General features: G+C 44.2%; 1 protein-coding gene across 5 annotated transcripts in view; it reads left to right on the top strand.

Annotated features, from left to right (window-relative positions):
- unc5a (unc-5 netrin receptor A) overlaps positions 1-13,537 on the top strand; it is a 124,097-nt gene that overhangs the window by 87,559 nt on the left and 23,001 nt on the right. For 2 of the 5 annotated variants that reach the window (XM_063875928.1, XM_063875929.1), the window contains exons 6-7: positions 1,737-1,904; positions 8,142-8,306. The exons of 1 other annotated variant lie outside the window; for it this stretch is intronic. In XM_063875928.1, coding sequence (XP_063731998.1) covers positions 1,737-1,904; positions 8,142-8,306 — 333 coding nt within the window. The remainder of the gene's footprint in view (positions 1-1,736; positions 1,905-8,141; positions 8,307-13,537) is intronic. 2 more of the 5 variants (XM_063875930.1, XM_063875931.1) reach the window with 1 other exon arrangement.

A 13,537-nucleotide genomic window follows, 5' to 3' on the forward strand; every position in this document is an offset into this window, starting at 1 on the left:
CAATTGAGGGCTTTAGCGGTTTGAATATGAAGGAAAATAATGACAACGATGAACTAGAATGAGAAAATGTCTAGTGTGTTTTTACTCTATAAAGATAAAAAAAGACTAAGTATTTAATATTAAAGAATGAAAACAAAATCAGCAGTTCAGGGGGATCTCTGTACTTAGGAACTTTGACAAACGACTTTTAAGTGTTTTATTTTTAGGCTGATTTTTAATATGTATGACTGCAAATGATGGTCAAAGCAAAGGCATGTGCATTTTAGCAGTGAACGATTTGAAATGAAATGTGTTGAACATGCAGTCAATACACACTGAGCCTTGAGTGTAATGAAAAAAACAAAATAAAAATATTTGTACTGTTGATTATAATTGATTAGCTTGTTGTTAAAAGCTCTGCAGATCTACAAATCAACAGATGAAATGACTGCAGAGGCAAGAGCATTCTAATTGTGTGCCTTTTATCGTAATGTCAAAAATACAATAGTTATGAAATGAAATGGTGTTTGCTCTCAACAACCTGACAAATTGTGAAGAAATTGGTAGTGGTGCATGCATGTCAGATTTGCATGTGTTCCTGACAAAAGGACAAATGTATTACCATTGTAGCAAAGATTGATGTTAGATCACAATGGAAGTGGTCTGGTTCAAAAAAAAGAAAGAGAAGAAAGATCCATTACCGAGAGCTTCACAGTCCACCATGCTAACTGATCAAGCTAGCTGTAGCAAGTCATAATAACTGCTACTTTTCAGAGAGGGTTCAACGGGGGGCCAGAGATGCATTTTAACAAGGCCTGGCTGGTGTGACTGCACTCTGCGCTAAGAGGTAATCAGGGGCCGAGTTGCTTGGCAATTTACCTCGCCGTGGCGGGCAATCAATCGCATAGAGAGGGCAAGGAAATGATTCAGCCACGACAAGCAAAGGAGAGAGTTAGGGGGGGAAATTAGGAAGGGAGTATGTACAGAGAAGGAACGACAGCGCTGTGCAAGTCAATAAATCAGGAATCTCGGTATCTTATAAGCCGGGGCAAACACAGGATGTACAGGAAGGAGCTGATTAGAATTAAACCAGCGTGGTTTGATGTAATCACCCGCTGAGATTGAACGATATAGCTGCAATTATGTGCCAATAGGTGGATAAGGTTCAGCAAAGTGCATTTCAGTTTGAAATAGAAAAGAGGACTAAATGTCAATTCAAAAAATACTTGAGTTGAATGACGTGGAAAATAAGCAGTGGATGAGGGAAAGAATTTGAACAACAATGATGTATTTATTTTTCAGTAGTCTGAGCCTTTCCAAGCATTTATTTGTAGCTGTTATCCTGTATATAATATCAATGTCTTGAATAATATCTTGCATTACCTCTGAGATTTAGAGGGCTACCTAAAATGTCCTCTAGTTAGTTTGCAGAAACGGTGTCTTCCTCAGAGATAAGGTCAAAGATGGCAAGCTGTCAAGTTATTTTCTGTTTCCCGTTGAAGCCATTTTGTTTTCACTGCAGTATTTCCAACACGGACACAGGAAGCTGCCCCCCCTTTGCAATTGCTCTTCCATTAGTTCACCTTACAGTGCTGAGCCACAGTGTAACAGCAGTCACGATTATTCTAGCACAACACACCTCTTTTCCTTGGTGCATGTCGGGTAATCCTGGCTGCTCTGTCCCTTCATCCATCCCTCCCTCCCAACCTTCCTCCCTCACCCACTTCATCCCTGCCACCCCTGGCATGGTCTGACAGTCAACGGCGGCTGGTCCACGTGGACCACCTGGTCGTCCTGCAGTGCTGTGTGTGGGCGCGGCTGGCAGAAGAGGAGTCGGAGCTGCACCAACCCCACGCCACTGAATGGAGGCACATCCTGTGAGGGGCAGAACGTCCAGAAAAGTGCCTGTGTGGCCACCTGTCCAGGTAACTCCCAGGCAACCCCGTTTGTCCTGTGGCGCTTGGCTTCCTGTGGCTTCCTTTTTGCATTTCTTTGCATCTAGAAGTCATCAATTCATCTTTATTTTGGCTGCCTTCTATACCAGCAACTAGGTCTTACCTTAGATGCTAGTGCTTCTGTTGTTTCCTGCAATTAGACCGCTTACACAGCAATGTCAGAGTTTATTAGTCTTCACAGTCGCATCCTAAAAACTGATTTATTCTTTGTTCACATATCTCCTTATCTGCTGCTCTGGCCTCAGACCACGCTTCTATTTCAGAGACCTGTCTGCTTTAAGAGACATGGTCCAAGCCAGGCATTGTGTCAGACCGGCGAGTACATGTGTTATTGTTTTCTGCGCAAGCTCTGTAGTAAATATGGGCAATAAAAATCTGAATGATGGTGGCCTCTGTGCCATGGTTGTGTGTGGGGAGCTAAGGGTGTTTCATTTGCCTGCCTGTTCTACCCTGTAGGAGCGTCAGGGAGGCAGAGAGTGTCCTGCCTGATACTGAGCAACACATATCGATCTCTGGTAGCCTGAGATGGAAGTCAAGCTGCTTCATTTGCAGTACCACATTAGCCCCCTGACAGAGAGAGATAGCTGGATAGGAAAAAGGAGGTATAAGGTGAAAGCAAGGATAGACGGATGGAATCAGATATAGTGTAAGGAAGGCGGGAACAAAGCGCAGAGTGATTGAGAGGACAGGAAAACTGAGAAAGAAGTAGAAAGAGGCCCCAGTTTGTACAAGAGCTTGCTGTTTAGCTGCCAGCAGATCAGTGTGTGGACATATAGCCAAGGCTCTGCAGCCGTGCTGACCGCATGAGAAATCTCCCACGCTCGGTAAAGAGAGGGAAACCCAACACCTCTGGCAGTGGCAGCTTCTCCCAGCCTAAAACAAAGGTTATCTTCCTCGGTGAATCAGGGCGTTGTGTTACACATCTCCCATGTAAAGACATCACTCGATGTCAAGCTGGTGTGTAAGTAACATGGCCCACTGGAATACAGCAGGAGGAGGAAGACAAAGGGAGCACAGCGGTGCGTGATGCTCCATCAGGACACTATCTGGATGGATTTGGAATTATTAGCGCTGTAACCACGAGTAATGGAATTAGAGGGGTGTCCAGGGATGCTTGACATTCCCCCACAGCAACGCAGGATACTGACCTCCATGAGCTTAAAGAGATTAATGTCAGTCCAAGCCGCTGTTGTTAGACTAAAGCCCGCCCCTCTCTTTCACTAGCCCCACAATGAGAAAGTGTGTAATTCAAACCCTTAGGGTGCTGTTGCAGAAATTGTTGCATTGTGCCCTATAAACTCAGTTTGCAGAGACTTTGAAAAAGAGAGAGCTTCTTTTTTCTCTTGATGAGACGTTACAGAGATGTGACCCTGCTCACACCTCTCTCAGTCCTGTTGTTTGGCAGCAGAGAAGCCTCTGCCTTCTTTTCTCACTCGTTACCTCAGACAGAACATCAGGGCACAGACCGCCCCAGCTGTCCCACCCCAGAGGGGGCTCCCCTCAAGGCCAGGGCCACTGCGCCAGAGTCCCAGGATGACGGGCTGTTGTTTCCTTCTACAAGTAGTACCGTTGTGTACACACATGCCATTGAAGTCCCTCGAGATGAACTGACCGCTCCCATCTTCTGTCACCCAGCGCACACTCACAGCCCGTCATCATACTGGATTAACTATTTGAATTATCACTTTGCTTATAGCATCCGCATCTCTGATCCACCTCACTCACAGTAGAAGGAGATTTCATCCCATTTGAGACTTGGGAAGAATAAATTACATGGAGAGCTGTAATGCTGCAGAAAGACATCATGTAATTATTTTAGACACGGCTGACATTTGGATTCAGAAATATTTTATTTATTTATTTTGTATTTATTTATTTTTAATATAGCCTTGAAAGGAATCTTTACTCATTAACTTTTGTTTTTGAGTTGCCTTATTAAAATTACATTTAATTCCACTCTTGTTTCAAGAGTTCATTAATTATATAGATTCAAATTCTCTGTTGACTGTGAGCTCTCTAGTGCATTTAGCCCACAGCATTTGATCTTTAAAAGAATAAGCAAAACAATACATTTAGTTTGTTCTTTTTTTTGAAGTTCCGCTGTGTTTTGTCTAAAATACAACGATAGCCTCACAGATTTAGCTTTACCTCTTGTTGGAACCATCAACGGCAAATTATAATTTGTATCTGCGTTGCCTGGTTAAGTCTATATATACATTCATGTTGAATTGCCGATGGCCATGTGTTGTTCCACATTCAAAAAGTAGCATGTTTCTTTCAGAGCATTACCAAGCGACAGCCACAGAAGCACATTTCCACACACTTACTTCATGTACACTTTCACAAACCGACACCGTCTACTGTTCAGCAACACAACTTGCCACCTGTCTGTTCACAATTACTCTGAACAAAAGCTCCGACCTCCTTAATTTGTCTAAGTCTCAACAGTGTTAAATGAGAGTTGGCAGAGCCCTGTGTGGCTGATCAGATGGGCTCCATGCTGAGAGAGACACAGGGAGTTGAGGAGGAGGAGGAGGAGGGGGGGGGGGGGGGTAGGAGAAGGGAGGAGGGTAAGGCCTGAGGCTCAGAGCAGAGCAGATCTACGCTTGAGTCAGCGAGTAGACAAACTATGCAGGAGCTTATCTCAGTTTCTCTTCCCTCACTTTGCCTTCTCCTTTTCCCTTTGTCTCCATCTCATCCTATCCTGCTCAAGTATCCCACATAAATCTACAGTCCATCCCTCACTCCTTCATTGACTTCAGAGCCCAAATGTCAGATCACACCAACATTTCCAACAACATTACCTTTAGCCAACAGCAAGTAGTTAGCCCCTTAGTTTCTTTGGTGACACCTTCCCCACACAAATAAATGAGACTGTTGCTAAAGTATTAGAGAAGAGCAAACAACCTGAAGATATTTCTAACTCTCGTGAATTATTTAAATGTTGTACAGATCCCTCAGGCTTGCCAGAGGAGCCGTGAGATTTCTACGAGATGGAAAGTAAACAGACTCGCGGCTGGTGTATTTGTACATGCGTACTTGTAAGCGTGTGTCTTTTTTCGGTTGCACCCATGCAAGTTAGCGCCCATATGTCTACTGTCTGCACTGCAGGCAAATGTCTAATTTTACTTTGGGGGTGTGTGTCTCTGGAAATTATCAGTGATTGTTCAGGAGACTTCACATGTAATCCAAGGAATAAATAAGGGGAATGCCTAATAAATATGAGAGAAAAACACTCCAATACGCTGTAGAAAGACGATGGCCATCTGGTGACAGCCTCGCATCAGTGCTGTTTTTAATCATACTGTGCCTTTTGTTTTAGTTAACCCTCTTCATATCTCACATATATAATCATTTTGTTTTGTTCTATTGGTTTAGTTAACAAAAGGGAGTAGGCGCAGAGTGCATACTACATCCTGACCATGAACAAAAATTTGATTTCTTAATATAGAAATACAGAATAAGGTCTGATTATGAATTTCAACCATTTCTGCGACTAAGCCCCACCCCTCCCTACACGGGTCTGTTGTTTTCGGAGGCTTTTTTAATCAGCCTTTGAACACTGGGATTAGGGCTATACTGTGCACATGTGTGTTGACAGGACAGTGGGAGCAGAGGGACGGCCTGCTGGTCTCAGTGGTACTTGTCTACCTCCTCATGTTCCCCTCAAGGACACAGAAACTGTGGGTGTCCGATGATCTGGGACTGTGTCCGTCAGTGGCCGTTGTCATTTTGAACAGCAAAGCCTCAAAGAGGCCCTCCCACTGACCTGTAAAGAATGGTTGGGTTCTTTTGCTCCTCCACCCCTACAGCATGTCCAAATGGGGGCTTGCCACTGGGCTATTGTATTACTTTCACTCCTCAGAGACCTGCCTGACCTAAAACCTGTGGTGCTGCATGATTGAAAATCAGCTGTGGTGCCTTTTGCAGTAGCGCTAACAATCTCTTTCTGGGGATTTGATAAGGAAAACTGTGGATGTGGATAACATTTGAAAAAGGATGAGGCTTGGTTCACATTTCAGCCTTTAAATTAAAAAGGAAATCAAGGAAAGTGACAATCTTCTTGCTTCGCAGCATTTATTCTAAGCACTTACTATCCTTCCTCTTACATCCTAACATTTCTCTGGCGTCTGCTCCTGTAAGAAGCCTTTTCTGAAATATTTGCAACATGTGTTTAGAGTCAGACAAACCATTAAGAACTATTCATGCATCTTCATCTTTCCTTGATTTTCCTTAGCCTTGGGTGGCAGTGCTTGTATCTCATCCACCTTCCCATGAGCAGCACCCTGTTTCCACTCCAATCTCCGTGTTTGAAAATGTTATTTGCATGGCCATTAGTCTTGCTTTGTGGTGGAAAAAGAGAAGTAGAATTTCATCACCTCATCAGGGCAGATGTTGATCTCATTTCACATTGGTGTGGATAAACTGAGGGGCGACATAATATATTCATTAGGATGTAATTCGCTATTCAATCATTCTCGTTCCCAGCCTGGATAATCAGCCTACTGGCCCACGGATGGGTCCACTCAATGCCAAACAAGGACAATTATCTGATTGGTTCTGCTCTCTCTGCCAAATGGATCTGACTGCAAAGAGGCCCTAGCATCCCATAACACACACACACACATTTTGGAGCAGGGTCTAATTCACACACCTGTGCTTCTGGTATGATATGCTCATAGCGCCGTTTACGTCATTTTCCAATTGGTATTTAAAAACAAATAATATCATAAGTTGGTACAGCTATGCAATAATGTGCATCCCATCCCTAGTGACTCTCTCACTTATGTTTTATTAACCAAAGGCCCTCACCTGCAGCAGATAAGACCTGTTCTCACCGGGTCATGCCCCCTGCACTATTTATTGCTGGGAGTGTGTGTGTGTGTGTGTGTGTGTGTGTGTGTGTGTGTGTGTGTGTGTGTGTGTGTGTGTGTGTGTGTGTGTGTGTGTGTGTGTGTGTGTGTGTGTGTGTGTGTGTGTGTGTGTGTGTGTGTGTGTGTGTGTGTGTGTGTGTGTGTGTGTGTGTGTGTGTGTGTGTGTGTGTGTGTGTGTGTGTGTGTGTGTGTGTGTGTGTGTGTGTGTGTGTGTGTGTGTGTGTGTGGTAATTCTTGGCTGGTTCCCCTTCACCCTTTCATTTGGGAAAGTGAGCGAGACAGTGGCGTTTTTTTCCCCATGAGAGCTCATTACTGCTCTTTTTCCCATTAGCCCTATGGTAACCCTCCCTAGGCCTGGCACTGTGTCACTCTCACTATAACTCCCAGCGCCGAGCTCCCCACCCCTCCACCCACAGTGCCAAATTATCCCCACCTTTGTGAGATGGCCTCCCTCCCTGCATGTGGTAAAGCTGCTGATATTTCTTACAGCCAGGCCTGCACAGAACAATTACCGGCCCATTTCCATTTGTTTCATTTTGCCCGTGCTGATGGTGGTGTGTTTGAAGTTGTGGTGGACATAAATAGGCTGCAGGTGTAATGTACATTCGTCCCTGTTCAGAGTAATACCACCTGTATTGTGTCTTGCATTCAAATGCACTGCAGGTAATGCCAATGTTGCTACAGTAACGGCTTGTTTGGCTGAGAAATCTAACCAAGGCGGATTTGATTCCTCTCAGAAAATCCCACACAAAAACATACTGCATGGATGTATGTCAGTAGAGAGAGGGTTACATTCCCAAGGGTCAATCTTCTTTTGCCTGTATATATTGAGTTGGTTGACAGCTGAGTATACCAGACCACAGCCCCCTCAGACCACTGGGGTTTAGCTTAATTGCATCTTATTTCCATGTTAAAAATAAACAAAGAAAGCAGAGTGGAGACAATATGGCTCTTCACAGCAGTTTTACACACCCTGTGCATCTGCTAGACTAGAGTGTGTGCAAGTGGATTTGCATGTCTTTATATTGTTTTCCCTACCATGTTTCCATTTTAGAGCGAAGGATTTGCACAGGAAGGCTACAGAGTATTCTACCAGTTGTTCTCATCTCACACGCAAATACACCACTGCTTCTACACTGCTGTTGCATCTGAACTTCACCGTGCTGACTCTTAACAGTTCACAATGTTTGTACAGAGTTTCTAGTTGTTTTATTAGAACTCTTCAGCATATGTTTCCAATCAAAAGTTGTACTGATGAACTGTGTTTGAAGTGCATCAGTTGGTGTGTGTGTGTTTGTGCTCATCCTTGTTTTTTTCTTGTGTGTGTTTGCAGTGGACGGAGGCTGGAGCGAGTGGAGCAAGTGGTCGGCGTGTGGTGCGGACTGTTCGATGTGGAGGAGCAGAGAGTGCACACAGCCCTCACCTGGCACTGGCGGCAAAGACTGCCAGGGGCTCGACCTCCAGTCCCTCAACTGTACCAGCGAGCAGTGCCCACAGAGTGAGTGCACGAACCACCCACGTAATGCAAACCATACTCTCAACTTATCAACTCTGTGCAAAAATGGAAAAGATTTAGAAGCAAAGGTCTTTTTTTAACCTCAGCCAAAATTGAATGAAGTCTTGTTATTTATTTACCCATTAAAGCTGAGGATATTCAACTTGTTTTAATGAAAACTATTTAAAATCTGAAGTTGTGTACAAATGTACATCAAGGCCTGTGTTCTGTTCGGATTACGGTAACTGCATTTGGTAAAGTCGGATAGCTGCAAGTAACAGGACTGGACAATCATTTTAAAAATGCTGATCACGGTGATGTGTTTTTTAACTCTTGGTATTCAGGGCACTCCTGCAAAAATGTTAGGTGCTCTGCAATGCAAAAGAAGCAATCAAAATAGTTCAAGAAAAAAAAAGCCTTTCCCAGCTGGAAAAAAGTGCTCACGGTTGAGAAGATAGGAAGGGCAAGGCTGTCCCTTTTTTGTTTTTGTATACAATTTGAGAATGTCCCCCTCCACTTTTTATTAGATCCAATAAACATTTTATATATCCTTATGGTATCAGCTCTGTGTGATAGACAGAAGGAAAGATGTCCATTCCATAAGACACTTGTACCGACAAGTGAACTTTCTGGGGACCATTACTGCCTCGTCCACACCTGCGCAACCTTTTGAGACCATCAGTTCTAATAAAACCGGTATGACACCTGCTGCTAAAATAATATACAACCTTTTCACCTGCGTCGCTGTCGTGATGCTCTCCAGGCTATTATTGGAGCTGAAAATTAAACCATCTCTCTTCTGATTAAAACACAACCTGCCAGGTAAAGTGCCATGGGTCAAATAGGCCGTGCAAACGCACACACATGGCCAGTGTGCATGTCTGCTTTGATTTGTGTTTTTATTTGTGCATTTCATATAGCTACAAAGCCAAACTGTGTTTCAGGTTTAGTGGGAAGAAGCAAATATGTGTTCCCACAACCCACGTGTCATTAATAGGGCACGTGCATATTATCAGGATCAGAAACCATAAAGCATGACAGCTGAGTGGAAAGTGGCACTGCAGGGTCCAAAGCTGACCAGATGGACATGAAGGGAGAACTCTGTTGCTCCCCATAGATATCAAACGCAGAAGATATTGCAGTTTACCATCCAGAAATGATGAGTCTCAGGGTGGCGTCTCATGGATAAAATGTTATAAATAGCACGCTCTTTGGCTGATCTGCATGATAAACACTGCTTTTTAATGGGGGATTCAGTTAACATGGGCCAGTGAATTAATAAACTGAATTATGTATCTCGCATCATTTGACGTGATCAGATAGACCGATGCATGGAGAGCTGGGGGGGGGTGGATAGAGTGTGTGTGTGTGTGTGTGTGTGTGTGTGTGTGTGTGTGTGTGTGTGTGTGTGTGTGTGTGTGTGTGTGTGTGTGTGTGTGTGTGTGTGTGTGTGTGTGTGTGTGTCGGCCGATAGCTGAATATTGGCTGGTGCAGTGAACCAGGGAGCTCAGTCGGCCATCATCAAAGGTCAGCAGCTCCTCCCAAGAGAGGCAAGATATATACACAAAGATGCTCGTCATTGTTCCTAATGCACACACACACACACACACACAGTCACTCAGTATTTACACTGACAGTGCAGAGCAGAGCGGTGGCCTCTGAAGAATGCCTGTCCCAATCTGTTCCCAGCAGATGTGTTTCCATAGACAACGGCTGTGTGAAGTATTATAATAAGCAAAATAGCGAGATGGTTTTGGCTTGTCAGCAACTCCCATACTTCAACCATGTCTGCAGGCTATTAGCTGAAATGGAAAACTTCCCCCCTGAAACAAAAGGGACCCTTCTCTTCTCCAGTGTAATCGAACAATACAACTGCAGAGTGAGCCGTAGTGACTCTGCCTCAAAATGTCCTCTGTCTCTAATCTCCCTCATTAAGCAGGGAATGGCATACGTTGAATGAGGTTATTGTTTTCGGTATTGCATATATGAGAATCAACGTGCAGCTGCATGCTTTGTGTAACAGCTCAAAAATAAACAGATCTGACCCAGGCAGGATCATTTTCATAAAGCAAACAAAGTGGAGCCCAAGATTGGGCTACGCAAAATCTGTGCTGGAAAATAATAAATAAGCTGGCAGTCTGCCAGACAGGTGTTAGAGGGCACAAAAAGAATAGAGGCATAGAAAATTAGAACAACATAAAAACAATTATTTGGCTTAATGCGTGTAATGAGGGTAATGAACTTAATTTGCAGCAGCATCCAGTTTTAGGGTTGTCACAAATGATTGTGCAAAAACCATCAAACCATTAATCTATCTTTAGTCTGTTTTTGAATTTGGGAATCTAATTTGGTGGCGATGCAGCGGATGTTTTAGTCATGGGTTTGTTGTCAGAGCGGGGTCACAGGCTGCATGAAAAATGGCTGAACATTTCTTTTGGGCCATATTTCATTGGGACCCGCTGAGAGATGGGACGACTGTATTGTGGAGATAGTAATGGTCACGTTCACTTTGAGAGTTTTAGTAGCCATATTTCCCTGACCTTAACAACTCCTGTGTTATTCATCTTCAGGCAAGTGACTAGGATTGGCCATGGGATGAAATATATTCTCAGGTGTCTTGATAAATGCCCTGGGAGGAAGCACAGGAGGCTGGAAAGCTTTTATTTATCAATGCAGGGGAGAGAAAGCAGCAAGCAGAGAGAGAGTTGAGGACAATCAGGTGCAAACACTGTGCTGACTGCAAATGCAGTGAGTGTCCGAACTTCAGCGTGATCCAGTTACATTGCCTCAGAGGAGATGAATTATAAGTCCATTCCGGCCCATCTCAAGTCAGAAACCGATCCCTTACCAGCCAGCCCTGGAGCGAGTCTCAGGAGCTGAAGTGAAAGCTCAGGGAGAGGGGAACAAACAGAGATTGGCCCGGGGTCAACTCTGAAAACAGCTCATCGCATCCACAGTTTATCCGCAGGCCGGTGTCAATCATGAAGAGAGGTCACACACAAAGAGAATCAAAAGTTCTTTGCCAGCAATTACGTCAAGAGGAAATGAACGATGGAGTGACAGGCAGCAGAGAGGAAGAGAGGTGTATTGGTAGAATGTGTGTGGAAAAACAGGGAGAGCGGGCACGCTAAAGGCGGACTAAAGTAAAGCCCATCCAATTATAAAACCTGATTAGCCATTTCAATTAAAATGTGACGGATGTCCTTTCAATTATTGGCTGGCATCATGAAAATCAATGAGAGCGTCCGGCAGGAGCCAAGAACAGGTGCTGGTCAGGGTTGTAGTGAGCATCGGGATCGTTTCGCTGTGACACCTGCAGGGTCAGATAAAACTTCACTCAGTGATGCTCCGATAAGCCACCAGAGATATCAGAAAGAATAGAAGGAGAGAGGGAGTTGGCTGATTGACTGACTTTATTGTTTGGGTGCAAGAATGGTGTGTGAAGCGGAAAAGGAAAGAGTGGAGATACTGGATCTTTGCATCTGAGGTGCCTTTGGTTTGCCCTTAGAAAGTAAACAGCAACTGGCAAATCTAAGGCTATGTTTATCCAATCAGCAGAGCCAAGTTGGCTTGTCTCCTTGCTGACGGGTGTTGTTTTGTCCTTAGTCAGACTGCACATCCCTCTGTAGGCTGCAGCGCTGCAAGTCCAAATATCACAGCCTCGTCTGGCCTTTGACTCACCAAGACAATTGGATTTGTGAACTTTAATGAGAGGTTCAGCCTTAGTCTCCCCTTTTTTTGAAGCTCATTGTGGAGGGTGGAAAGTTTAGCCCTGCTGCTTTTAGTTAAGCACCTTTTTGCTTCCCTGAGGACAGAGACCTGGAGGAAAGAAGCACAGGCAGGTAAATGGAGAGGAATGGTGGAGGAAGGGTGTATGTTTCCTGTTAGACTCTCCATGTCCTAAGTGTTTTCTGTCCATATGTTGTGTGCGATGTCACGAACAAAACGCACCATCTTGTTTTTAACTTCAGCCAGTCATTCACAATTGATTGCGTGTCAAGAGATCTCTGGCATTACAACGGGCCGCCAAAGAGCCCGGCTGCATATAATCCCACTACTTAAGGTATCAGATTGTACTGAGATAATCACCCATGAAATAGATTCTGGCATTTCTCTTAAAGACTCGGGTATGTCAGGCGGCTTTGTCCAAAGAAATTGATTTTTTTTCAAGGCAAAAGGAGAAGGCAAGGACAAACGGTTGAACAGAGATGAATAGTCATTAGAGTGAGACGATGCTTTTTGGACCATTTTCTCTTTTTTCCAAATTTGGCTGTTAGAATTCTAATTTAATTGTGCAATTCTCATATCTCAGATTCACTAACACCAATTAAAACTTGTCAAATTGATGCTTCCACTGTTGAGCGCACTTCCCGCTGAGCAGTAGGATTTCAGTGTGGGAAAAAGATGGCCATGACAGTCTGGAACTATTCATCGAAATATGTCCCATCTAATGTTAATCAGGGCAATTTTGACACAAACCTTTTGCACTTGTTATAGCTGCTCATTGCTGAAATGTAAATCACACATGCTGTCAGTTACATGCACATGCTGTCACCCTGTTCGTCTTTTTTTGTCCTCTTTAATTCTAATCTTCAGTCCTGTGCGTTTGCTCCTCTCCTCCTGCTTCTGTCCTCCTCCTTTTGTTGCCAACTCACCACACGCCAGCCTGCAGCACTTTAACCTTTGCCGTTGTTCCCCGTCCCTCAAAGCCGCGCCGCTCAATGCGTCCCCTCCTTGACTGTGTTCAGCTGACAGCACTACGCCCCCGTGGCTCCCGGGGACAATGGCCCTCCACAAAGGCCCCAGGAGCATCCTCCACTTCCTCCACAAAATTTCCCCAGCCATGGGAGACAGCCGTAGCAAATCCCATTCTCCTGAAAAACACACACACTCACACATAATACATACACACAAATGCAAACACACATTGATGTTTGTCTGGGCTTAGCTGTCATCTTCATACTGTACTTTTGGGAGAAAGAATCTTTGCGCTCCTTTCTCATGCTTTTGAAAGAAAGAGACATTCAATAAGAGGTGCTAGAATTTCATAACCAAATCCTTCATTTTTGCACCGTCTCTCTTGGGGGTGTTGTGTGCTTAGAGAGAAAGAGACAAGGGAGAGAAAAACATGCAGGCATGAGATCTATATATATCGAGAGCTAAAATAAAGGAAAGTAACACTGCTGCAAACCTGCCTCAAACTCTCTTTCTCATTTCTATTGTCCACAGGTTGA

The sequence above is a fragment of the Eleginops maclovinus genome, chromosome 23 (genome assembly GCF_036324505.1).
Source record: "Eleginops maclovinus isolate JMC-PN-2008 ecotype Puerto Natales chromosome 23, JC_Emac_rtc_rv5, whole genome shotgun sequence".
NCBI lineage: Eukaryota > Metazoa > Chordata > Actinopteri > Perciformes > Eleginopidae > Eleginops > Eleginops maclovinus.